At 32.3% G+C, this 27,998-nt stretch overlaps 4 protein-coding genes across 10 annotated transcripts; 2 read left to right on the top strand and 2 right to left on the bottom strand.

The window, feature by feature from the left end:
* The first annotated feature begins 7 nt into the window (after window positions 1-7).
* Window positions 8-2,752, top strand: AT3G47630 (translocator assembly/maintenance protein). 6 transcript variants are annotated; one of them, NM_001339323.1, is made up of 11 exons: window positions 8-271; window positions 489-638; window positions 734-790; window positions 888-950; window positions 1,045-1,113; window positions 1,279-1,371; window positions 1,447-1,551; window positions 1,634-1,711; window positions 1,840-1,968; window positions 2,056-2,161; window positions 2,249-2,697. In NM_001339323.1, exons 2-11 carry the CDS (start codon window positions 531-533, stop codon window positions 2,437-2,439), a joined length of 999 nt encoding a protein of 332 aa, NP_001327093.1. In that variant the 5' UTR covers window positions 8-271; window positions 489-530; the 3' UTR covers window positions 2,440-2,697. The 6 variants fall into 6 exon arrangements, with proteins under 6 accessions (NP_001327093.1, NP_001030827.1, NP_001327094.1 ...); NM_001035750.2 differs by having other exon boundaries at window positions 71-353; window positions 2,249-2,691; NM_001339322.1 differs by having other exon boundaries at window positions 95-271; window positions 907-950; window positions 2,249-2,699.
* A 1,681-nt stretch (window positions 2,753-4,433) lies between these two features.
* On the bottom strand, window positions 4,434-6,900 carry TCP14 (TEOSINTE BRANCHED, cycloidea and PCF (TCP) 14). Its single transcript, NM_114630.4, has one exon. The coding sequence runs from the start codon at window positions 6,687-6,689 to the stop codon at window positions 5,220-5,222; it is 1,470 nt and encodes a 489-aa protein (NP_190346.2). The 5' UTR covers window positions 6,690-6,900; the 3' UTR covers window positions 4,434-5,219.
* A 7,272-nt stretch (window positions 6,901-14,172) lies between these two features.
* Window positions 14,173-16,582, bottom strand: AT3G47610 (transcription regulator/ zinc ion binding protein). Its single transcript, NM_114629.4, has 4 exons — window positions 16,363-16,582; window positions 15,288-15,911; window positions 15,111-15,209; window positions 14,173-14,839 (listed from the first exon to the last, which is right to left on the bottom strand). The coding sequence occupies exons 1-4, from the start codon at window positions 16,513-16,515 to the stop codon at window positions 14,489-14,491; spliced, it is 1,227 nt and encodes a 408-aa protein (NP_190345.1). The 5' UTR covers window positions 16,516-16,582; the 3' UTR covers window positions 14,173-14,488.
* A 7,803-nt stretch (window positions 16,583-24,385) lies between these two features.
* Window positions 24,386-26,404, top strand: MYB94 (myb domain protein 94). 2 transcript variants are annotated; one of them, NM_114628.4, is made up of 3 exons: window positions 24,386-24,790; window positions 25,074-25,203; window positions 25,328-26,404. In NM_114628.4, exons 1-3 carry the CDS (start codon window positions 24,658-24,660, stop codon window positions 26,064-26,066), a joined length of 1,002 nt encoding a protein of 333 aa, NP_190344.1. In that variant the 5' UTR covers window positions 24,386-24,657; the 3' UTR covers window positions 26,067-26,404. The 2 variants fall into 2 exon arrangements, with proteins under 2 accessions (NP_190344.1, NP_001325642.1); NM_001339319.1 differs by having other exon boundaries at window positions 24,410-25,203; window positions 25,328-26,355.
* Window positions 26,405-27,998: the final 1,594 nt, after the last annotated feature.

The following is a 27,998-nucleotide window of genomic DNA, read 5'->3' as shown; positions in this document are numbered from 1 at the left end:
AAAGAAAAAAAAAAAGAAGAACAAATCGGAGGGTTCAGATTTCAGAAACAAAATACCGAACCGCTAGGTCGTTGGTTTTGCCGGTTCGTTTGCACCGGGATTTTAGAGCTAGACAGGGACCAAATAATTAAGCGGATCGTGGGTATTACCGGTCCGGGTCCGGAAAAACATCTGTTAGAAACTAATCTCGTTTGGCCCAAACCCAAAAAAGCTAGCTTCACGGCGTTTGTTGTTCTTCCTCGCTCTTCGCCGCCTTCACTCGCAGTCGCAGGTAAGCTTCTTCAATTCCCCTCTTAAATCAACTAACGCTTCCTAATTCCTCCTCTGGCTTCGTTCCTCTCCTTTTTTCCAAGGTTTGTGTCAATCTGAAATCAAAATGATCAAATGATCATGAACTTAATTGTAGAAACTTTAATTAGATTACTCGAAATCAAATTTGACCAATCTATCAGAAGCAACCTTTTTATTACGTTTCTTCATCTGAATAGGTCTGCCCAGTTGAATACATTACAAGGGTTATTTTTGTCTGAATGGAAACTACTCAAAAAGATGAGCTTTCGAGCTTCTTAAGTGTTCTTCCTCCTGTGGATTTCTGTTGTGTTTATGGTTCAACATTGCACCCAAATAACCAAGATAAGGTCTTTTTTTTTTTTATCTTCTCATGAAAACTCTCTGTGATGATCTTTCCTGTTTGCTAATTGACTGTAAAAATGTGACCTTTGCTTTTGTGCAGTCTAAGATGGTGGACTATATCCTTGGAGTCTCTGATCCTATAAAATGGCATTCTGCGGTGAGCATTATTATCTCTTTTGATTATAATTGTTAGACCAGGAGCTATTTAAAAGCTCACGGTTCCTAATTAGTATTTTTCTTTTGTATGACACAAGAATCTGAAAATGAATTCAGATCACTATGCTTCATGGATGGTTCACCTTGGTGGAGCTAGGCTGGTATATATTTACTCTCTATATACCATATTCTTGCATTGCTTATACGGGCTTAATCAAATACTGAACTCACAGTTTCTCTTTAATTTGAGAATAGATTACAAATGTTGCCGATAAAGTAGGAGTTGGAGTTCACTTCAATCCGTTTGTCAACTGGAACGACAGGGTAAGAAATTTCCCAAAACTGTAGAGTTGTTTAAAACCTAATGAACAATCTAAGTTTGTTAATTATATTTTCATATGTTTTCATTCTGCTCAGGATGATAGCATTGTATGTAATCTTAAGCCATCTTTCTTGCATGATTTACCTTCTTTGTGAAGCTATTTGCAGAAGCTCAAGTATGGAGTTGTTCGGATGCATGACCTAGTACAGGACATACTGGACTGGAAGAGGTTCTACTTGAGTGGCCGTTTACAAAAACCTGTATGTCAGTTGCTTGGTGTTCTTAGTAATAACTGTAAATCATGAGATGTTTTAGGAAAGTGCCTTTGGTTGCAGGTTCATATGCTTGTTGATAATCTGGACATAGAGGATGTGAATTCTGTTAATAAGAGAGCTGCAATATCTGCAGCTCTTCTTCTCTTGCCATCGAAATTCACCGAGGTTGGTTTTCTGTTCACTGCTCACTCAGAAACCTTGAAGTTTCACTAGACTGCACACTATAACTCACGGAACTCTGGCGCAGGAAGATCTATACGCCAAAATATGCAGCCTTTCTTACATGGGAGACTTGCGCATGTTTTTTGCAGAGGACACTAATAAGGTGAGAGAGAACCCAGTCATGTTCTTGATTACATCATATTGGTAAAATTGGTTTCATAACATGGAAGTTGCTTTACTTTTTTCGGTGAAAAGTATTTCTGATCCATTGATTCAATCCTTTCCCTTTAGGTGAACAAGATTGTGAAGGGACAATTTGATCTTTTCCAGTCGATGTATAAGCCTTTTCTTGAAGAGTGCGAGACCAAAAACTTATTGAGATTCTCATCGGCTGAAGCTAGTCACACTAAATTAGTTCAGGTATACACAGATTATAGCTCCATCACCATGGATATTAACTCAATCTTGAGATTGTTCTTATATCAATCCTTCTCAACTTGTGAGCAGGATTCTAGCCTTTCAGCAACACGTTCTCTGGTCTCTTCTCTTCCTGCATCAGTGAGAAGCCAAATGGGGAAGTCACTCGGGGAGAAGAAATTCGTGAGCGAGACCGGTATCAACTCTGATCTCTCTGATCCTATAGCAGGAAATGGATTCATAATTATTGATTTTTGATGGCAAAACTGGTATATATGTACAGGTAGAGTTATGGGAGAAGTTTGTATAAGTTCGAGAGAAGAAGCAGCGAAATGTATGGAGAAAGTCATGAGGAGAAGGGTAATGGTTTCAAGCGGAAGACAAGCTGTGTCTGGTTTCTTGGCTGCAGGAGCTATTAATGCAACAATGTATCTTTCCCAAAAAATGCGCAAAGCTTGGAACTCTCGTGCATGACTTTGCCAAAACTCCCCATGAAAGTTTAGATGAACAAGGAAAGTTTACAATAGTTGATCATTCTTTTCTTTTCTTTTTCTAAGTAACAAGTTTTTTCTGTCTCGATGTTTTGTTTTCCAATGTCGGAGATGATATAATTCATAGCAACAAGGCCCACTTATATAGCCACAATTTAGTACATTTTTGGGCTTAGGATATGTTTCTCACCATTAGTCTTCTGAGATACAGTATTGTTGCACGAGCTAAAAGGTTCTAAAATCACTGACTAGTACATAGTAAATATTTGTGTGAAAGGAAACTAAAAGCATTAATATATTCGTTTAAAATATGTATCAAAAGACAAACAAACAATTCACACATGGTTGTATTTGACCCCGTGACTAGTTGAAGAGTTGACACTTATAATCGTACATTTGCTATACTTTAATGTAATTTTCGTATGGGGACCAAGTTTTACGTTTCCGTACGATGATTGCTTCCGAAATTAAACCCATGTGATCTAAAACTTACCCCAACTATACTATTAAAATTGTTTGCACCTCTGTCTGTCCTACAAAATCAGTTGACTCGTTGCGTACGTAGTCCCGAGTTTTAATGACATATATTTATATATCTAAAAAATTGCTAAAAAAAACGTAAGTAAAAATAAATATTGACGCAACTCAATTAATCATCAATTTCAGCAGAGTAATCCGTATACTAACTAGCACATCATCCATTCATTTATTACGAATATGAATCACTAGCTCGAAGTATATATCATATAATTAGAATGTGGGAATTTATAAATATATACAGAACTGTAGTGACATACATTAATTTATTACGAATTTAAAACATGAGATCGGGGTTAGCTATATGATATAATGACAACGTGAGAATTATAACTATATACAAAAACTGTGTTTATTAATTTATTACGAATTTAAAACATTAGATCGGAGTTAGCTATAATACATAATGACAACATGAGAATTTATAAATATATACAATAATAATAGTGTCATCCATTGGTTTATTACGTACGAATTTCAAACATTAGTGTTGAAATTTTCTTTCCGTAACTAAACCTTCAAGTCCGATGATGTATACTATATGATTATATATACATTTCATATCCCTTTGACAGATGTAGTTTACAAGACAGAACGAAATATGAAAGTATATGGTGGTAAATGGTGGTAAATGGTGTTGCCATATTTAATTACAGCGATCGAGTGTGGTGAAAAAGAAAAGAGAAGAGAAAGAATTTTGTTGGTGTCAGTGAGGGAAAAAAGTGAACGTTGGTTACGGAGATGAGAGAATCAAAGAGGTCCACACGACAATCACTGCACCTGATAACGTTTTAGGTCCCACGACCCTTACAATGCTACAGTCCTCATGTCACCACCACAATCAATCTCTTTTTTGTTAATGCACCACAATCAATCTCTCTCTCTCTCTCTCTTTCTCTACTTATTGAATTTGTATAATTTATACATTCAATGATATATTATATAGTCTGCATTCACATTTATTTTTATTTGTTTTCTGTCTTCATCCTTTTTGTAAAAACTTATATTTAACCCATGCGAAAACAGATTTTTAAAACTTCAGATTATTTATCTTGATTCTTGAATATATGACCGATCGATGTTGAGTGAATATTTTCTTTCACAACATAATAATAGATTTTATAAAGTAAATTATGTTCTAATTAAACACTATCAATTTACAAATTGTTAATATTACTTTCTAAAGGCATACAAACACAAAAAGAATATACTGAAACAATCAAATATTTTTGGTGTACTTCGTCAAAAAAAAAGAAACAAAATTTTGAGCCATAACTTTGTACGCGACATTCAAACTATATCACTTTCTAATTAATTCTCATAGTCTAAACTAGTCTTGATATAATATTATCATCATATACAAAACCAGTTTTAACAATATCATGATATAATAGTATTAGATATCTCATCATATACAAAATCAGATTGATTGTTTAGTGGGGACAAACGACAAAGAAACAGAGATAAAATGAATCATATACTAAAAAAAGCATTTAATATATTTCATAGCATATAAGATCAAACGAGATATTTTTATGTTTTTTGTATCGTTTTCGTTCGACCATGTAAAACAAACGAGACACTTTGCTGTTTTCTATTAGCTTTGAAACAACTACTTCAAGGGCCAAATATAACAGAGATTGGTGGGCCAATAGAGAGAGGCCCATCTCATTCCTTGATAAAATAGTTTCTCAATTTTTTTTGTATTAACACTTAAAAAAACGTAATGTTACTAAAAAAACAGTAAGATTATACTTTGATGTATATGTTACTATTATTACTATAGGAACCAACATTGTTTGACGAATACTTTTTAGAATTTTTCTTTATGTATAATTAATTTCTTAATGGATAAAGAAAACGAAGATGATTGAGAATCGAGACGACAGTGACACTATCAGAAGAAGAAAAAAAACAATTAAAAACAATAATGATAAAAAAAAGTGTCATATTCTCCTCAAAATCCAAAAAACCTGACATAAAAAATCTCGTGTACTATTTAATCACTCACTCACAAGAAAAATCAAATTTAAAATCAAGTAAAAAAATCAAAATTAAAAAGAAAATCTCACGTGTTTTTTTTTTTTTTTTTACTTAGCAAAAAAAATTACTACAGAAAATAAAAAAAATTAACGGTGAAAACAAAAGTTTTACACAGCCGCCGAACGCCGTCACCGCTACCGCCGTCGGCAGAAAATCCCACCGTTAAAATGTTTTTGTGTGTGTCTAATCTTGCTGATCCTCCTCATCACCACCTCCAAGTGATCCACTAGCTTGAGAGTCGCCGGAAACTTGCCGTCCGTACTGGTTCAAGCCGGAGAGAATATTATGATGATGTTGTTGTTGATGATGATGATGTCTCTGTGTATTATGATGATCACCACCACCGTCACTTCTTCCTCCTTCATTATTATTACTATCTTCATTAATCTCATGATTACTAGTTGTTGCTAGCTGTTGTTGTCCAGTAAGAAATGCCATTGGCGCTGCGAAATTCATAAAATGTAAACCGCTAGAAACCGCGCCGCTTGGAACGCCCGAAACGCCACTTCTATATAACGCTGCCGCTGCCGTGTTAATGGAAGGAAACGTCCAAACAGGCTCTCCACCGCCGCCACCAGTACCAATAGAAGCTGTCATAAGACCACCTGTTTGGTTGTTATTACCACCACCACCACCTGCAGCCGCAGCCGCCGCAACCATCCAGAAATTTCCCGGTATTTGTTGCGCGGCGGCTGCGGTGGCTGTAGATCCACTGTTGCTAGATTGAAGTGTATATCCTCCGATTTGATCATGTTGGTGTTGTTGTTGTTGTTGATGCAAATCCGACGTCGTTTGGATTCTTCTTTTCTTCTCCGAGTTTAACTCTTCAGAATCTTGATCTCCTTCTTGCTTTGTTGGATTATGAAAGTTCAAAAACGACGTCGTTGGTGTGAAGTTATCAATACCAGGAAACAAAGACGACGTAGGTGCACGTCCCTGTAGATGGGGATGATGAAACCCAACACCACCACCACGTTGTTGTTGTTGTTGTTGTTGAAGCATCGCCGGAGAAAATATGTTATTAGGGCTAAAAGTGGAAGCGGCGGAGCGGAAATGAGAAGGAAGAGACATGGAAGAGCCTGAAGAACGGAGAGAGATGTTTAAAGAAGTGAAATTCGCCGGGATTGTTCCGGTTCCGGTGGCGGCGATTACAGATGGTTCAGCTTGTTGAAGAAGCCACTCTATTGTCTCACCGTCGGATTTATGACCTAGCTCTCGCGTTAGCTGAAAAACCCTAGCTGCACATAACGCCGGCATCCTTATTCTCCTCCCTCTTCCGTCTACTTTCGTGTGTCGGTCTTTCGTCGACGCTCGTTTCAACGGTGGCTTTTTAGCTGCCACCACCGCAGATTCCTCTTGCGTTTGTAATAACTCTTTTTGCGTTGTCTGCGGTTGTGACTTTTGCGATTGCGATTGAGGTTGCGATTGAGATAATTGTTGGTGTTGATGGAGAGAAAATAGAGAGGAGGAGGAGGAAGGGGAAGGTTGTTGTTGATGGTTGTCGTCGGGGTCGTGTTTTCCGAGTAGTTGAAAAGGGAAAGTAGGGCGGTGGTGATGGTGGAGGTGACGGTGGTGATCATCTCCTCCTCCTCCTCCGACGCTGTCTCCACCGTCCATTATGACATTTAAGATACTTGATGTTGGCTTTTGCATATATAAGTGGGGAGCTATAACTATTTTATATATATTTTATAAATTAGGGTTTTTGGTTTTTTATTTATATGTGATGTTTTCGACAAGAGGGGAAAAAAAATAAAGTGTATAAGTCTGAAGGAATTGATTGAGAAAGAGAGGATAAGAAAGAGAGAGACAATGGAGAAGAAAAGCTTAAAGAAACAAAGATCATGAGTGAGAATTATATGGGTGAGCTTTACATAACATTAAAAAATTAAAAGAAAAATCTCATTACATATCTTTTTTTTTTCAAATGAAAATACTGTTCATTGCTTCTTTATGAAAATTACTTAAAATCATATACTTAGAGAAATGTCAACAATGGGAATATCATTTAATAGTTGAAGAAAAGAAAGTGTCATTTAATCAACGCAAAAATGAATTGATGTAATTAGCCAATGTGAATATTTCAACGTTAATTTCTGCTCAATCAAAATCAGTCTGTTATAGTTAACTTAATCCGAATTATATCAAATTATTTTTCACGTTAATTATTTTCTCAGATAAGCATTTAGTCAACTTTTTAAAACAGTAAAAAAAAAAAAAGGTTTAAACAAAATAAATCTGTCCATAATCAAAAGATTTCGGTATATCTTTCATTATATTCTTTTCTCGATGTAGATTTACTCATCAATCAAATGAAAAAAAAAACACCCACCGTAAAAAAGGGCTACAATATTCACCGTACAACGAAAATACTTTTCACGACTAGTTAAAAATGGAAAAATCTGAACGTTGCGTTAATAAATGAGATGAAAAAATGTACAATGTGGAGTCTTTAATATATAGTAAATGTAAGAAAAATATGTCATATATGTGAAGGGGATATGGTTGGAGAGAGTCGTTGTGGCAGCAGAGTCCACGTGAGGTGTCCTCTTTTATCATTCATTCCATAAAGACAATGGAGAGGTCGACGAGAGAGTGATGGGGCCAACACTCCTCTCCAAATTAAACAACTCAATTTGGTCAAAAATTTAGTAATTTATTTCAAAACGTTTTGGGTCCTACATCATTCACGTAATCATTCTTCCCCTGCTACTTTTGCCGGAAACTAGAAACATTATCATTGTTATTCACAATTTTAAACCCAAGCATTATTCGTTTTTATTTAATCAGATAGCAAATCTCTATACAAAAAAAGTGAAGAACTATGGTATGTAACACCACTGCCCAAAAGTTGATTTATGTATGTTATCAAATAAATAGGGTTTTTCAAAAAAAAAAGAAAAAACTAAAAGTATGAATAAAATGAGACTTTTAGCATTTTAACCAACCTCTCTGTTTTTCTATTATAAATGTCTATTTTTGTTTTTTCAAAGTAAAAGAACTACTTATTAAGGCTTTGAAATATTGTAAACTAAACTCTATTAATAATACATATGGAAACTATGACTATTTTGATAAAAATAAAAATATATGATCATAGATGTCATATATATAAATATATATATATATGTTAATGAATGTATTTGATGAAGAATTTTTGTAAATAACATATGATATGTGATATGTGTTATTATTCGAAGAAATGATATAGTTTAATATTACGTACACATATTACAAACTGTTTCGACGTATTACATATTTGTTGTTTAAATAAGCACCATAAACGTATATTTAAAATAAAGAAGCAAAAGTTTCAACAACAATTAAGATTATAAAAAGAGCATAAAGAATCGAAAGTATGGTAGAGTAAATGTGGATGATGATGATAGCTTTGGGATTCCCTCTCTTGTTATAAAATATAAAACTTTGATAAATATGCATGATTATATATGATGATGGTACTTGCTTTCGTTTCGTCTATTGGGGTCTTAATTAAATGCTTAATTAGGATTTAATTAAAAATATCTGGCACTATAGCTAGGGCTCAACCTTGAATAATTACTTCTTTTAGTTTAATAACTTAAACCAATTCACTAATCAATTGGTTTTGTACTATAAATTAATTATTGTAGATTGCAGTCTACTCCCACCTAGGACGGAATCAAATGGATTGTTCATATTCATAAATGTAAAATGACAGAAACACAAGTGGTCGGTCTAAATTATAAATATTACTTACCATGAGTCCTGTAAATTATAATTATTCCTTTATGTAAGAAATAATTAACACCCCCAATAGTCACATACGTACTTGCATTGTAATGAATAAATTATTGTTGGAAGATTGAATCTAACATTTTAAGTATCATTTTACAGGCAGGTTTACTATATATATATATACTCTTGAAATTTGATTTTAATAGGGTGATCGATACCGGACCTACCCGCCCTTAGCTAGATAGTAATATAGTATATACACACTTTGTGTTAGAATAGATAGTATATTGTTGTAATATTTATATTGATGATTGATCTCATCGATATTTCAAGTAACTAGAATTTGGATACGTACCAGCAAAAATGTTTAGATACCGACTACCGAGTGTCACCATTTTGTATAGTTAATAGTAAAACACATCTGCTGAACTGAAATAAATTTATATCGTAGTTACTTGACAGAATCATATAAACAATTACTAATACTTTCTTTTACAGTTAATGTTCTTATGTAATATCTAAACTTAAAAGAAACTTTTCGTACTACGATCCGTCTCTGATAATATATAGTACTATATATGTATTCAAAATTTGGAATATATCAATAGGATGATTCATATAATTAGAGAATATGTTATTTTAACCTAAAATATAATTTAAAATTAGTTTTCAAATCAAAGTATAGTTACGTGTTTCTTTTAATTGGATAGACAAGTAGGAACGATATACATGAAAAAAATACAAATGGAGGATTTGCATTTGAAATAAATATGTTTCAATTTCGTGAAACAATTCACTTTAATACAGAGAACTTGATTGGTATCTTTGATGTAACATATCTTAGCTTATTGTACAAAACAGGCTGGGCATGTTTCATTAACTAAATGTATGATATGAGAGGTGGGTCATCTTCTAAGTTCCTAACATCTATCTCATGTGTTTTAGCTTTTTTCTTGTCGCAAGCTTATTTTGTTCATTATTCATTTTGTTTACAGATATATAAATTTGTCCACATAAAACTAAACAACACATACTGATCATTTTTCAATTTGATAAGTATTAAGAAACTTGTAAATTTTAGGCACAATTATTAAAATAATCTGACGTTAAAATATATAATCAGTGTAAGTATTAGTCTAGCACGACGGATAATAAACTCATGAGATAGAAATAACACTAACAAGTAATCTGATGATATTTCATGTATATATGTACGTAACAAGGAAATTAATGATAAATATTTTCTAACGTTTTTGAAGATAACAAATAAACAAGATGAAAAAAGAGTAAGAAGATGTAAAGATAATATGTACTCAATAGTTTGTTTCTTTGTCTTTTCATATATTTCATTCCTATAAAAAAATTGTAATATCAAAAGTGATTCTATAATTTTAACTTTCTAAACTTTGCTACGTCGATTTGTTATAGCTATCAGCTAGTGGCATTTTTGGTAGTGAATATCATTCCATCTTTACCCCATTACCAGGTTTGAACTTTGAACATAGTTTCATGCCGTCATGTCCCATGATTTACTTCTTTTAAGTGTTGTACCCCACGGTTTTTTTTTTTTTTTGGGGGTCTTCTTGTTTTATTTGATTTCCTTGTAAGATAGAACGATGTTATAGTTCATCTTCCTTTCAAATAACAGTTGACAGTTGTTTACGTCGAAAACAACGAACCAGTAATTTAGTATCTCACACTCACATGTTTAAATGATAATTTAGGATACTTACCTTTTTCATATTCGAGAAATTAGAATATATCGATATATGTTGTAGAAAAAGAAAATTAATGATTCTTTCAAAAAAAAATAAAAATAATGATTACAGCCAAACTACACATCTTTTTATACAAAATATTTTATTACTTTAAAATGACAATATTTTCCACAAGTCTCTTATATATATATATATATATGTATATATATATATTTTAAAGAGAGAAAGGTCTTTTATATAAAAGTTAAAAGATTGATAATATATTTTTGAAAAATAAGTTGTAGATATATATCACACAAATAATATCTATATCATTTTCATATTTCAGAAATGAATGAAGTAGAATACAACACATGAACTGACACGTAATTTAGAGATAATTTTCTTCGTGCGGATTTTCCCACATCGATGAATAAAGGAATTCTTATATAAACAATACATTCTGAAATATATGAAACCTCTTATTTACAAAAAATATCTGAAACGTACATCTTTTGACGAGTCATAGATAAACTATAATGGGTTATCCAAACATAGAGATATTACCCCACACTATATATATTCTAGTCATATGACTGTAAAATACTGATTCATTAAATAAGTCTAAACACTACTTTTTCTCAAACCTAGATCGATGAACGAAGTTCAATCACAACTTTTAAATGAATCAGTATAAAAGTATTCTCAAGATCAAGCGTTAAACTTAACATGTTATATATGAATCATAATTATGCAGTTAATCTACTGATAAAGATATAAACATCAACATTAGATCTCGCATACTTGGAATTCCACCAACCTTGGGTCGAATAACCCGATACCCTCGGAAGCTAGTAAAATCTGTAAACACTCTCTCTTGCTTCTTCTATAAAAGATATTTCATAGAAGATATAGTCTCACAGTTGCTATAATACATCAAGCTCCAAAACTCTTGAGCACAAAACTTTCGAAAGAACATCTAACATGAACATCCAAATCATAGATTTTTTTGTCTAAATTTATCATAACTATTCCCACTTCTAACTTCTAGCATCATAATGCCATCGGCAAACATTACATCGGTGTTTTAGGTTAATACAATAGTTGTTTTTACGTTTGTATTTATTTATTCATAATTGAAATAATATATCATCAGCATCTTGAGTTTGTAGCTTCATAGAGATAATAAAAATCTTACCTGAGTAATTAATTTAAGATAAATATATTTTTTGAATATATAAATACAATTTCAAAATTTTAATATTAGATCTAATATGTTTCAATTCACGTAACTTTCTGCGCTAGGAATATTTTTAGTTACTCACATACAAATTTAGCTATAACCAAGTATTATAGTCGATATATATGTTGGCCAAAATATAGGCACTTTTAATTATAAATGTCAGAAATATAAAATATTTAAGCAGGAGGAAATTCGTTAGTAAAAATAGCTTAGAAATGAAAAATCAAGCAGTGAAGGATTTAGATATTTATTATTAGAAAAGTTTTACTAAAAGGCTTAAAGTGTGAGGTTGCAGGTTGTAACCAGCAAGCTTTTACAGATAAATTACAACTTTCTTCATTTTTTTGGACCCACTTGTCTCTAACCTTATAAATTTTTTCCCCTATTCAAAAAATATTCACCAAAAAAGTAGACACATGAATGTATTACTCACCAGCTCATATATATAAGTGAAATTTATTGTATATCTGGTATTACAAGTGAATTTAATGTATAATACTAATCCAGTTTTATTTTTGTAAAATTAAAATATAATTATAAAAAAAAATATACATTTATAAAACAAAAAATAAAGGTAAGTGAAATGCTAAGCCAAAGAAGCCAATTAATATGTAGAATAACATATCGTCTTGTTATAACAAAATTTGTTACTAACTTACTATTGTAACTAAAAGATCATAGTTACATACCCAAAATCATATTCGAATACAAAGAAATATTGAATAGGAAACAATCTATAAAGTGTGGGACTAATTAATCGGAGTTAACAAAACATATAGGCTAAATTGATAAGGGAGTTTGGTCGAAAGTTAATGCAACAGTGATTAGTCACTTAAGCAGTAGAAATTGATAAGGGAGTTTGGTCGAAAGTTGAAACGCAGTCGCAACATGCATATACAGCGATTGGTACAGCTGGTGGTTTGGTTTGTATTGATACAAAGTGTTGCGTTTTAAGAGACCACATGGCGTTTGCGGTATCGTTTGAACATAAATGTGGCTATTGAAATAGACATCTTACCATCTAACATTTTTGCCAGATGCTCTGTTGGCATCTTTTGTCCAAATATTACACCTTTAATTTCTCTCTTTTTCTGTTTTTTTCTTTTTCTTTCCTCTTTTAATTTTCAGCATCAGCATATCTGTATAAAATTTATCTATATATATTTAATTATTTAGTTATAACCAGAGAAATTCTATGACAAACTCGAAATATAATTTTTTGGATCATTGGATACTAGGTTGGATACATCTACGGGCCAACCAAAATGCAATATTTTCTATCAAAATACATAACTAAAAAGAATCAATCATTTGTCTAGAATCGGGAAAAGACTCCACACCTCAAGCGGGAGCTACCCGCTCATCACAACATGGTTCATATAAGTTAATTATAGTGTAAGTTACATTACATTACATTAACTATAGGTTGATAGTTCAAGTCGAAATGTACCCTGAAAAAATCTAAAAGTTCACATGTTCGAATGGCAGCTACTACGGGTAAAAGTATTAGAAGATGACCTATACTTAGGAAGATGTATGAGTTTTGGTCTGAAACTTCTTAATGAGTTTACAAAAAAAAGTTGTTTTCATTTGTTTTAAAAGTTTTTAAAAATGCTAAACATATTTAAGCTATATTAATAATGAATATTTTAACAATATGAATATTTTTTTAACTCATATTTTTAAAAGTTGTGACTAAACCACAAAGATAAATCAATTCTACCTAATTTTATGTTTCCTATTTTTGGAGTAGACTCTTCGAGAATGAATAGCACATCTGATTATTTTTTTGTCACTTTAATACAATATTGCAGCTTGGTTACCAGATTTGATACCAATTTTATAGCAATAATCAAACTAAATTTGATATTCTACGTTACACAAATGAAAACAAATCTTTATATGTAATGTATATCAGTACATGTGTGTGCGAATGTGCATAAATGAGCTAGTTTTCTGAATTTCTGGTAGGGGGCAGATGGAATCTTTTCCATTATAAGAAGTCATGGGTGGCTGACGTCATAAATGTTCTTTTTACATAGATATAGAAAATTAAAAGGGATTTTTTGGGGAGAAAGGTGTGGATAACAAAGGGACTTGTGTCGCATCATATCAATGTTGCTTTTTTATCGATCTTATACTATTCATTACTTATTATAGGGGAAAATGATTATTTATTGTCCTAATCATGCTTATCATATTAATACAGTGTCGATATTATTATTTTATTTCACCATCGGTGGGTGGATTCAATCAAACAGGACTCAAATTTTGCAAAGTTTTACTTTTTGGTAGTTCAATAAAAACATAATCTCGGTTATAAAAATATTGTCTAGGCACTAAACCTCTCTATATACTATAGCCACAAAAATGCTTGTTCATATACTCCAAATTTGTTTGTAGCTTGGTTTTACAAATATTCACAACTAATAAACTAAAATTCGAACATATTCTATTCTATTTTCATTATGACGAAGAATTTGAAATGAAATAAAAAATAAAAAATACATAGTGCTCTAAGAAAACGATTTGATAGCTGGGAACACGTAACACGTGGAGACGAATAATCTTATCTTAATAAAACCGAGAGAATTTAACATTACCCAATTACATAACGCCACGTAATCACATGAGAGACCCAAAGTTCCAAACACGTGATTCTTGACCGACGGCGTATCAAAAAACCATCCGACGTGGACTCAACAAGAGAAAAGTTGTTGACTTTTAAACTGAACAAATAGTATCAGGTTCGGTAAACCGAAAACATTGAACCGGGTTTGGTTACTGAAAAATATTTAGTCGTAATCTAAGGAACATTCACCACCATCTTCTACATGAAGTCCATCGTTTCCTGATGGCCAAGATTTACCGTCCGATTTTGGATCGGCTTGTAAGTATTTGAGTTCACTTCTGTCATGTTGCACCCTTCCTGTGATCTCTAGACACAAACCGTTTCGGTTTTTCTTGTTGTCTTTCTTGGTGGTGGTGCTGTTTGGCTTCTTCTCGGTTGGTCCTGGGTCTAAGAAGATTGGAACGAGTCTTGCAGTCGGGTTCGGTTTTATTCTGTTCACGTTTTTAGTCTCAGGTGGTCCCAGAATCCTGTTCCCTGATTCTAGTTCTGAGATATCATCTTCATTTAACAGAACCTGTAATGTGTCAAATCATGAATCATCACTACTTCGAATGAATAGTATCTCTATGAAGAATAATCCGAGGACAAGTAAATCGATATTGATCTAGCAATTCAAGCATGCCCTACTGGAGAAGAAAGGTAGGTAAACCTTGAAGAATATAGATAGTAACATTGCAGAGAGACTTGAGACAGGGAAAATGACTCGATACTTCAAAGGAAACCTATAACTTATCTTCTAGTTCTAGTTTCAAACATGCTGAGAACAGGGGAGTCTTGAGAGTTACCTTACGGCCGATTAAATCAAATGTCATAACCACTTTGCTCTTTTTTACTCGTTCAGCTTCTTCAATCTCCTCTCGCTTCTTCCTCACTAGCTCTTTTTCCTGAGAACAGAATCCAATATATTAAGTCAATGGCGAAACAAAAACCAAATGTAGTTTAGCAATGGAGATTCTATATACCTCCGCAGAGAGCCAAGTACTGCTCTCAGATTCATAGTAATCGCTTTGGTCATCAATAACCGTTGTACGTGCGGCCGAATTTCTATCATACTCTACAAGCCTTTTCGCATATGCTTCAGCTGCCACATCAGCATCAGATACTGGAGTATACCCTACCTCTAGCCCAGCATATGTACTTCCTTCTTTCAGCACAAGTGCTCCGCAAAAACTGCAAGGCCCTTCTCCTTCTTGTTCGCACACTATTTTCCCACACGACAAGCAGTTGCTCACTAAGTGGTGTCTACGAGCTTGGCATGCACACGGTTTTCCTTGCTGAAACACTATTGATCCTTTAGCTGCTTCGGCAAGAGAAATCACCTTTCCACCTTTTTTCTTCTTAGGATTAACTTGCTGGGCGGGAGCTGTTAATTTCCCAGTTCCAGCTTGCTGATTAGAAGATGTTCCCTCTTTTGGTGTTTTAAACGGTTTCTTGGTTCCACTAGAAGCACCATTATCCACTTTTGGCTTAACATACATTTGCAGTTCTGGACCTGAACTGGCTGCTACATGGCTAGATGGATCTTTGTATCCTCTTCGCTGTAGATATTCTGCAATGATGCTTTTGCCTTCTTTTCCAATAATATTCTGCTTAAAGGCATTACTAAAATCAATCAGACGAATGGTCGCTTAATCAAATTATATGTCCTCAAACCTAAAGCAGTATCATATATGTACTAATAATCCCTTGCCCAACCTCAAAACATGATCAAGAGTTATACTAATCATTTGACCTAAATCAGATGAGATCATTTAGGTTCATCAAGTTAAACAATGGAGACAACTATTCATCTCTGATTTCGTACTAAAACCCTATCTCATTAAAACTAAATTACCAAAACTATCACTTCTTCAATGGTTCAGAGAGCTTAATTCTACCTCACTACTACTCAATTGAAATCAATTCAAACCTAACACACTAATCTCTTATCCAATTGCCCAAAATCACTAACCAATTTTATATGAAAAAACTAAATCATCGAATCCGAATAACACAAGCATTAAGTGAGAATTGGCGACTAAAGAGGGAAGGATTTACGTCGAGATATTCCTTGGCATCGACAGGCTGAGCAAGATCGCAATAGGAGACTAAACCGGAGATGACATCACGATCGAAATTCAAACCGGTCTCTGGTTTGCGGCAGAGGTCAACAAGCGCTTCCTCTAGCCACTGTCCCACCGCCGTTCCCATCTTCTTCTCCGATTCTCTCCGTCGCCTTTAGTCTCTTCGAAACGACGACAAGAAAGGGCCGATCCTCTCCAATCAAAAATACTATTTTGTATTTATTCATGGGCTCGGCCCAATATTGTGAAACGGGCCTAAATGTCTCGCTATATTTGAACTTAAACCCAAATACATGTTAAACCCGGGTTTCTTCTTTCAATTTTACGTTTACCGGGTTCCTCTTACTAATTTGGAACGCCTAAATTAGTTGACCTAATATCACTTGACATAAACATTTATATCATTTTAGACCTCATTAATCATTATAGCCCAATTAACATTCCTACAATCAGATGATTCATATTTTCACACATTTTTAATATTTGATATACACAACTAGAGCTTCTAACTTAGAAGTTTATAGTAATATCGTTGATGTGCTATGGTTCGAATCGATTCGATATTATACATACATGTGAGTTGTAGACGACAAAAGATAATTTCTTGAAGTGCAAGGTTTTGACATTTTACTTTAAGTTATTTGATTCAAAAACTTATTTAGCTTTATGGTTACGCAGAGTGTCCGAGTGTAGTTTATTTTTACGTTTATAAATAAATAATAAGATACTTTACCAAAAAAAAACTTAATTACGTTAGCAACTTAAACTCATTTTCTACAAGTATCATCCTCTCTTTTTTTTCGAAAATTATAATGTTGACATAGCTTTTATGAAGTGGGCAACGAAATAAATAAGTTTGTATTGTATAAGCCATGGTACATGGTCCATAGTCCATGGTCCCAATATGATTTGATTAGTGGAACATTTCTTACCCCCACCTCGCACTGCCTGTGTCCGACAATCCTCATTTTCAACATCCCAACACAATTCTCGAAACTATTATTTTTTTACCTATTAGAATTCTCTTAAATAAGATGATAAGTATATTAAAAAAAGAAAATGACAAGTATATAACCCAACATCAATCATTATTTCAATAGTTCAACTCGTATAAAACCCATAAGTAGATTTTTTTTTCTTCCAAAGTCACAAATTTAAGTCTCTCAGTGGATAGAAATTAGAAAACTATCAGTGGAAGAAAAAGTATATATTTTGTGTCAAATCAGTGGAAGGAAAAGTATTAAATGATATTGATCATAATTTAATTTTCATGTCTTATAATCAAATAATTTTGTTGACTGGATTCGAAGAACTTACTGAACAATTTGTTGTGGGTTATCGTCAGATTATATTATAAATACATGATCTATGAGATGATCAACATTTATTTAGGATGATGACAATTCAATTAAACTCTCAAAATTGTCATCATAAAGTTTGTATTGGTTAGACTAGTTTTATCTCGATGGGTTTAAGACTTTGAGTAACTCACTGATCTCATATGAAAAACAAAACTAATTTATAGAAGCTATATTTTTTTTGTAAATTTTAGAGTACATAACAAACCGTATACATGGAAATTGATATTTAGCTTTAACTAACATAATTATGATAAATGAGTTTACTATCCCGAATTAGCTACAATAATATACCGGTAAAAAACTACAATTTAATTCTTTGAATTGATGTTTTTAATATATATAAATCAAAGGAATAAACTATAATTTAATTTCTTAATGATACCAACATCTTAAAGATATCATTAAACACAATGTGAACAAATCCAAATGAAAATTGACTTACAGACCTCAAGCTCTTGGATCGGATTATGTCACCATGGTCCTATATAGTATGAATAAAATGACCAATAATTAGCGATTTCACAGCAAAAAAATGGCATTTAATACATAAATCACTATATGAAAAGTAATAGTAACAACATATAGCCCATGCATTTGCAAAAATTCCAAAACTTAATATTGAAAGATCGAGATCTTGTTGTTGTAATTAATCTTTTTTTCTTTTTCCCGTCGACACGTTTCAACGGACACGATGGAAGAGAGCGTAAGTATAGAATCGTCCAAGTGATCACATAGCGACACGTGATAATTCAAATGGGGACCATGTACGAGCTATACGATAAAATATTGCTTTTTGGAGTGGGCTCCCACAAACATACCCAACAAAAGAAAGCAAAGTGTGGTCTTGCTTTGCTTTTGATGATATTCGGTGCCAATGTCTTGTCCGAGATCGTCGCTTTCCATATCCGGACAGAGTTTAGGTGGTTGCATCCTGGCCATACACGCCTCCATGCATCTACACCGATGTATTACGTAGTGTCCTAGCAATTAAAGAGCTACTAGAAAGGAGCTGACTGATCTCATCAAAAGAAAGAAAGGAGCTGATTGCAAAATTGTATTGTATATCAAATGTACTAGGTATAATTTTACAGATCAAAAGATTAAAATGTAAAGATGATAACAAATATTTTAGAAAACTACTCTTGGAAACTTATACATGAATCTAGAAAAATTATATGTTCATGACCAGTTATCAAGAGCATAGTAAGTTAGATTTCATGTGTTAAAAAAAGAAAAAGTTATATTTTAGGTTGGATTTTGGATCTCATATAATTCTCCACCCTAGTACTATAATTACGGTTAAACATAATTTATTTATCATTTACTAATAAAAAAAATTACCATGTACTTGATGGTTCGTTTTGTGTGTCTAGGCTCAATTTGAATCCTTAGTTACGATTTTGGAAATAATTAGGTATTGTGGACATCTTATATAATAAGACAAGGTTTTTTTCTAACTTTTCCTACCATTGCGACATTTGGCACTCTCTTTGGGTGACATTTGTCCTCCTTAATAGTGATTTAGTTTCTTTAAATTTATTTGAATTTATTATTTTAATACCTTATGACAAACATTTAATTCCAAAAAAAAAATTCTGCTATCTTATTGGTACATTTGACATGTACTTTAAACTGAAATTTTATCTACTTTATTTTGCCTAAATAAATTTATAAGTCACTATACCAAAATACAAATCAAAATAATATTTTCATATATAATTCTCTATATATATATGTACTGTTTTATTTCTACAATTCTATTTATTTCGTTTAATCAAATTTGATTATTGTTACTAATATTTAATTTGTAAGATATTACTGAATATGTCATTCGACTATTATCTAATCAATCCTAATTAACTATTTGAGTTGAATTTATTTTATTTGTTTCAATTATTTTATTTTTTATTTTCAATAGTAGTTTTCAATGATTCATTATCTGTTACAATCTAAATATTTTTTTCAGGACTATTAACCTTAAATTTGTAACAGATTCTCTGACATGTTGATTTCATAACAAATTTAGCTGCTGAAATATGTGTGTCGATCAATTAGAAAATATAGTTATTTTATAAAATGGTCTGAAGAAAAAACAATTGCGATTCTTTCAACTTATTTTTTAACGTATGAAGTTTATATATATTGGTTCGGTGTTATTAAAGATATTAAATTATTATGATTATAGATCGTATAGGCGTATACATTATCTGGCACTTGCATCTCAACTAAGCAAAGATGATTCATTTACAAAATATAGTTACAATTTTCATACAACGAAGCATCACTTTTTTTTTTTTTTTTTTGTAAACAAAGCATAAGTACTTTTTGTTTTAACAAGGCATACTTTCATATATGGACGACCCATTTCAATGCTTTGTTGATAGACGTAAGTGAAAATGTAGACATAACGCGTCAATGCCAACGAATTGAATAAGTCAACAACTATTCAAAATTAAATGGACGATGAATTTAGAATATCAATTTGTTTCTTTCTTTCTTTTCTGTAAGTTATTTTCTTAACGTGTAAAGTCAAAAATAAAGTTTCATTAGCAAGTGGCTAGAAGAAACAGCTCACTATATTCCGGAAGAAAGTATATGCTAAGTCTCCAATCACAATGTTAAACCTACAATTTATAGGGGTTTTACTAGTTACAATCTGGAATTTAAAATATCTAGTTCTAGTTAACTATGATATTTCTTGCATATAGCATGTAAATTAATTTAGCTTAGGCCTCTAAGGAGATCAAGCTTAAATATCCTAAATATCTTGCTTTTAATGATTTTGACTTAGACCTATTTCAAAACAATAAAGAGAGCAACTTGGATTTGAACATAACATATATCTAAAAGTTTCCTTAAAATTGAAAAGATTTTCTTAATCGATTTTGACAACATGGACTATTATATGATGATTACCCGTGATCATGGGTTTTGAGATGTAACCGGCCGAAATCAAAGGTTCCTTGTAATTAATATAGACATATCGTTTCTTAAACCAAAAGGAGAGCAATATGGTGCAATCTGGTGTTGCATGTATCTGGTGTTATACATGTTGTTTATGACCATGATTTGTAGCTTAATTGTTTACGTTAGTACGGTCGATGAAATTCAAACTCATATACGTTGCTGTTAACAAAACAAAATAAAATTACATATCTTTTCTAAATCGAATGTATAAGTTTTTGATCGCTAATTCACATCACATGGCCTCTATCTAACTATATGTCTATATGGAATTATATTGTGACAAAAAAACATAGGCAATTACAACGTTTTAACCATTTCTATATGTGTTTTGTGTAGCTTCGCACCGTTCGTTTAAAAGTTGGCCCTTGGTTCTATTTACAAATTGTTTTTTGCTAAATCTTTTTAGTCTCAGTTGACTTAAATTTTTGGACTGATACCCATACGTTTTCCGTGGGGACTTAAACAATCCTTTTTCAAACAATATTGCTAGAAATTTGTGTTTGAATAAGTTACATATATCGATATCATTTTGGTCAGGACTTCATCTCTAATTTGAAAATTGTCAAAACTCTACCCAAATTACCGCAGAAGATTTATCAAGAAACCTTAGGTTGTTCCGTGACAATTACATCAGCTTGGATTACTACGAGACCTATGGCCTATGTGTTATATATACTTCTTTATCATTCTATCATGCACATCATTTAATGATGGTCCAAGTAATCTTACATCCGATTATTATTTTACTGCATGTTGTATTATTTTCTGCACAATTTGACACGTGTCTTTCATTCCAACTTAACCGTTTGAGGGTAAAATATTAAGCCTAGGTTTAAACCTAGCTAATATTTAATTGGATAGTGTATAAATTAAGATACGAGCCAAAGCACGTCGAGATCCAAAAGAAGACCATAGTCGTTGACTTATACTCTCGTAAATATATCTGTTCTAGAAACTATTAGGAAACATCGGAGAACTTTCAAGATCTTGATCCAGAGAAACAAACGAAAGTCGAAACCCTAGCTAGCTAGACCTTAAAGATTCAGAGATATTATATATATTACACCACTCGACAATTTAGTCAAAATAGTATTTGTGATAGATGACAGTAAATAGTATTTACTGCTATAATTTATCAAAGCTATGGGTGACTTTTTTTTTTCCTTTTCTTGCATCTTGAAAATTTGTGTACATTAGGCATTAGCCATTAAGGTAATTACTGTTAAAAGTTAAAACTACGGTAAATATTTTTGAACTTACGTGTACTATTACTGTACTCTATTTATTTCACAAAAATGTGATTTTATATATTTAATTTTTTTTTGTTTAAATGTCATCTTAAGGTTTACAAATGAATTTATTCCAAAACAAATATGAAGCTAAGAAAATTTGAATTTTCTATACTTGTCCAAAATTTGGTTTGAGTCTATATAAGCACAGTTTAGTTAATTGTATACTGACGCCAAAAGGAAATTAATTGTAAAAAGATGTATACAATTTTGTTTTTAGCTAAGGATTCTCTCTTCTTGGTTTATTCACGTTGTTACCCAAAAGTTCTGACTTAGTTTCTATGCCTTTCTTTACCCTCTAAAAAATGCAAAGCAATCAATATTACTCATCGGAATATTACTAAGGAGTTTTTTGGGTTAACCAACCCCTACAAAGATTTTGGGTGAACATGGACATATATTGGCTGAGAGTAAAATTGCTTCCCTAATCTTGTAACTAAACGAAACGTTGGTTTAAAACTCGCATACTAATAACTTTTAGTTGCCAATTCACTTGATGAATGAGTGCACTCAATTGCTTATATCGAAGCATATATACTATATTAATACAATTTTTTTTTTCTTTTTGCTAAGAATATCATTATTTTATAAAAAATGTACTTAGGTCTACAATAATTGAAATGTAGACCTAAAATGTTGAAAATATTTTCTTATCTTCAAATACCTTAATTCTTATATAAAAAGAAATCGACGCATAGCATGATACTCAGCCTCGGTAAAATTAAAAGCATAATCTTAACCTTAAGAACCAGACAAGAAGTTTTCTGTTGAATTCTAATCAATATTATAAACGATACCAACAACGTAAAATAATTTCGAAATATACAATTCAATTTCTGATATTCAGTATTACAATATAACTAGTTATACTTTAACAACAAATAAATATAACTAGTTAGAGGTGTCTATGTGACGATTTTAGTCAAAATTATTAATACCATCATCCTCGGGACATGGGTTACGTAATACAAAAAGACGTGGCGTATGGGGTTTCAACCTATTTTGTTCAATGAAGTCTCTACGGTCCGTTGAATTTGTATCTATTGTACGTAGTATCTTCAGACGATTTTTTCATATTGTATTATATAATATTTATGTTAATTATTTAGATACGTATAATATTATTTCCTATCCAATTTAAAAGCTCAATACACAACGACGACGCGCTTTGCAACATTCCTCTCGTTTCTTGTAAAGTTTTTGAAATCCTTAAACTGATTTTTAAACCAATTCTTAGTGTATGAGATTACAATCATTATTGTTTTACAAAAAAAAAGTTTATCGATCTAAATATACCAACAAGTCCAACATCACCAAAAGATCTATATGTGTGGACATTTTCCTTATTGGGAATGTGGGGATATGTGTTTCGATTATCTTTTATCAACCGTTCAATTCAATTACCTACAAAAGCTCACAAGTCACACCTGACACCACTAATTAACATTTTTACATGTTCGACTAAATTCGCATCAATTCAAATTTAACTTCTTTTTTTTCTTCTTTTAAATAATAAATTTTGCTACTTATTCTGTGTTTTGTTGATGTCTATATTTGATTGTTCATGAGAATTTGACGGGATTGAAACCAAAATATTTGGTTTGATTTTAGTTAAGTTCACTCAATTTTGATATATGCTAAGTCGACTTATTAAGTGGTTACTAGTTTTATATATTTTGAGATCATGTAATAGTTTTCATATGATATGTATACCAATTTGATCACAACATAACTCACAAAATATCAATATTTTTAGAGAGACAGATAATTAGTTTAAATTCCGGTTGGTTCTCAATAACGCAGGAAGGACATTGTAAAATCATGCCACATATATGCATGCAAGTGGAAAATCCAAATTTACAAATTCATATTATGAAAATCCTTTTATTGTTTAATTCATGTATGCTTTTCCAAATGTATAATTAGAAGGTTTAATTACATAAATAGAAGTTATATACTCATTTCACTCTCATTGTGGACCCATGCATAAATGCAATCAAAGTCTTTGAAGTCTAAACCCAATCAAATTGATGAACACCTAATAAAATGATACATGCACATATGTTCTCGTGTGGAGACAAAATTAAGGGTTTATTTGCGATAATATGAAATGACTAATTACAAAGAGAAAATAGTAGGCTAATTTTAGAGAGAGAAAGCATGGAGTAATGGTGGAGAGAGAGAGAGAGGAGGCTGACTTTGGAGAGCAAGAGAGTAAATGCATTTGGCTGTCCATGTTGACTCTTTGATAGCAAAACCCCACTCTTCATTATTGTTACTTTTAACTCTATTATTATTGCTACTAATTCACTCTTCAGCTTAAACCTCTCTCTCTCTCTCTCTCTCTCTCTCTCTCTCTCTCTCTCTCTCTCTCTCTCTCTCTCTCTCTCTCTCTCTCTCTCTTTGGCTGTATAAATATACACAAGCTCTCTCTCCACATCTTCAGACAAAACCAACCACCACTTGTACCTCTTTGTCTTAAGTACTCTTTAACCCTACAATTTCCTAAGCTCTCAAGCCACAAAAAACCACAAACCGTTCTTCACCAATATATATATCTGATCATCATCAAAGTCCTTCTCTCTGCTCATACCACAAACCGTTCCATTCTTCCCCTAATCACAAAGTGATATTTACATAGAGAAGATAGAGATGGGAAGACCACCATGCTGTGACAAGATTGGAGTGAAGAAAGGACCATGGACACCAGAGGAAGATATCATCTTGGTTTCTTACATCCAAGAACATGGTCCTGGAAACTGGAGATCTGTGCCTACTCACACAGGTATCTTCTTCTATCTTAATATTATGTTTTTTTAATGAACAATAGTAATATTTTAATTTCAATTGTTAACCCCTATACTCTTCAGAAGTACCCTTTAATGTTTTTTGTTTTTTTCTTGGGTTTGTGATTGTTTTGTTCTGGCTTCCACTTGGTTGGTATGATCATTTAATGAAAAGGAAAAATTGTAATAATATCCGATTTATGGCACCAGCTTTTTTGTCCATATATCACAAATTAATTACTCTTTTAATGAAATTATCTTGTTGTTGTTGTGGTGATTTAGGTTTGAGGAGATGTAGCAAAAGCTGTAGATTGAGGTGGACTAATTATCTTCGACCTGGGATCAAGCGTGGAAATTTCACCGAGCATGAAGAGAAGATGATTCTCCATCTTCAAGCTCTTTTGGGAAACAGGTAAATACATACATATTCACATGCACATGATCTATAAAAGTATACAAATTCTTTTATTTTTTTGGGTATGCATAAAGATAAGGTTTTGAACTTTAAATAACTTGGGGACCAAATAATTATGAAGGTGGGCAGCTATAGCATCATATCTTCCAGAAAGGACAGACAATGATATAAAGAACTATTGGAACACTCATTTGAAGAAAAAGCTCAAGAAGATGAATGATTCTTGTGATAGTACTATCAACAATGGCCTTGATAATAAAGACTTCTCCATATCAAACAAAAACACTACCTCACATCAAAGCAGCAACTCCAGTAAAGGTCAATGGGAGAGAAGGCTTCAGACAGATATCAACATGGCTAAACAAGCTCTTTGTGATGCCTTGTCTATTGACAAACCACAAAACCCAACTAATTTTTCTATTCCCGATCTTGGTTATGGTCCATCATCTTCTTCGTCCTCTACCACCACCACCACCACCACCACGAGAAACACTAATCCATACCCATCTGGGGTCTATGCTTCAAGTGCTGAGAACATTGCTCGTTTGCTTCAGAATTTTATGAAAGACACACCAAAGACCTCGGTGCCCTTGCCGGTTGCAGCCACCGAGATGGCTATCACCACGGCAGCTTCGAGCCCTAGCACAACCGAAGGAGACGGAGAAGGGATTGACCATTCTTTGTTCAGCTTCAACTCCATAGATGAAGCTGAAGAGAAGCCTAAACTAATAGACCATGACATTAATGGTCTAATTACACAAGGCTCTCTTTCTTTGTTCGAGAAATGGCTCTTTGATGAGCAAAGCCACGATATGATCATCAATAACATGTCACTAGAGGGTCAGGAAGTGTTGTTCTAGAAAGCATTAAAGTTTGACGATTTGCTTGAGGAACCACGAGGCTTAGTTATAAACAATTTGTATAATTAAGTACTCTTTAGTTTTGTTTTCAATCCTTATTATGATCATATTGCAGTAATTAGGGATTTTAGTCTTTAGTAGTAACTCTTAAGTTTTAACACATTTTTCTCTATCTTTTTAGTAGTAACTCTTTATTTTTTCCTTAAATCTTTGTCGACGTGGAGATGATATCTTCTATGTAGTAGAAACTCAAAAGTGTACATCATCTTTATTAATGTAACGTCTTTTTAATCGTGTGACTCATTTGGTTATACAAATTCATGTCACTTAATTAGTATTGATATGGTTAGGTTTCAGATTTTATGTTTCCATAAACTTCAATCAGTAGGTAGAACAAACTTTTCTCCTCATTCATTATATAGATTAAGATTACTTTAAACTGTTTAATGTACTAAATAATGAAGTTCTATAATAAAGATATAGGTTCTTTTACTGGTGAGATATTTCATTAAACAAACAAAAAATGAGTTGTTACTAAAAGAAAATTAAAGAGCAAAATCTAGTTTTGTATCCGATTATAGGAGGCAAAATCTAGTGATTCATAGAATTATGTAAAACTAATAAAATAAAGCTGCTAATTAACAGGAGAGGCAAAAAAAGAAGAAAAAAGTAGTGAATTTAATGCAGAAGAAAATGTGAGTGTTTGTTTGACTTATGCCTGTGTTGAGCACAACGAGCATGATCCAAGTAGAGATGCTTTACCTTAGAGACATCACACATATTTTAATGTCACACTGTCTCACACCCAACTCGTTGACTTTTTTTTTGCTTGAGTCTCTAATAAATTTCGGGCTTAGTAAATTAATTGGCTGAAAATGGAATTTATGGAATTTATTTGACTGTTCTGATCTATTTTTCAATGGTTTAAAAAGTTTGTTTTGATAGTTGACGAACGTTTTGTGAGATTGAACAGAATAAACCAAACAAATATTTCAATTAAAAATAGTGAAAATATTTTAAACATAATATGATTTGAAACAAGTTAAATTATTTTTTGTTATACATTTGATTTAAAACCGAATCCGAACCAAACCAATATTTTTCATGAAACCAATTTTATTGGACCCTATTTTTCCAAAACCTGAAAAAACTGTAACCCTAAAAACCTAAATTAACCACAAAAACCATGTACATGCCTCTACTACTAGTTTTGTTAAGCTGCTGATAAACATATGTTACTTACTTTAAGCAATGATCAAATGTCTACTAGTATTATTATTTTTGTTTGTTTTCCACTGATTTTTTTTCCTCTTATGGAACTGAAACTGAATCGCACTACAAGTCTACAAGAAAGTATAGTAAAGAAGAAGAAACACGAATATGTGATCAAAAGGGAAAATGAGACAAGGCCTAATGGCTAAAAAACAGAGCAATAGAAGCTCAAGACTTTAGCAATCCAAGATCAAAACAAGTTAATAGGTTTTTATGGAATTCGTTTACCTTAGGATGTGCACACTTTTGATATTTTCTACGTCCAATATCTCTTTCGTTTTTCACCTGAAGGAAGATACACAGAGAGATTTGAGAAGTATATTACATAATAGTTTCAATCAAAACTAAAGTTAAATCACAGTGATTTCCTTTATTTTGATTTCACCTCTATAAATTAAATTGATGATTTAAATCCAAGCCGATAATGAAATGATGAATTATTATTTATAAAGCTCAAAACACAACTTTTCGTATTTTGTCGACAAAGAGTTAAACTTCCTCAAAGAATTAGCTTTCTGGATTGGGCTATTTAAGTTGGGTCACAGCTTATAAACTGAATTGTTGGTTAAACTTTTAGTCTGTCAAGCCTTGTAAGTGGAAGTTTTCACTGTTGTACTTTTTACAACATAAATTTTAAATAAAATGTTACACTTTTGAGAA

Source organism: Arabidopsis thaliana, chromosome 3 (assembly GCF_000001735.4).
Source record: "Arabidopsis thaliana chromosome 3, partial sequence".
Lineage (NCBI taxonomy): Eukaryota > Viridiplantae > Streptophyta > Magnoliopsida > Brassicales > Brassicaceae > Arabidopsis > Arabidopsis thaliana.
This window is presented reverse-complemented; position numbering and strand designations above follow the sequence as displayed.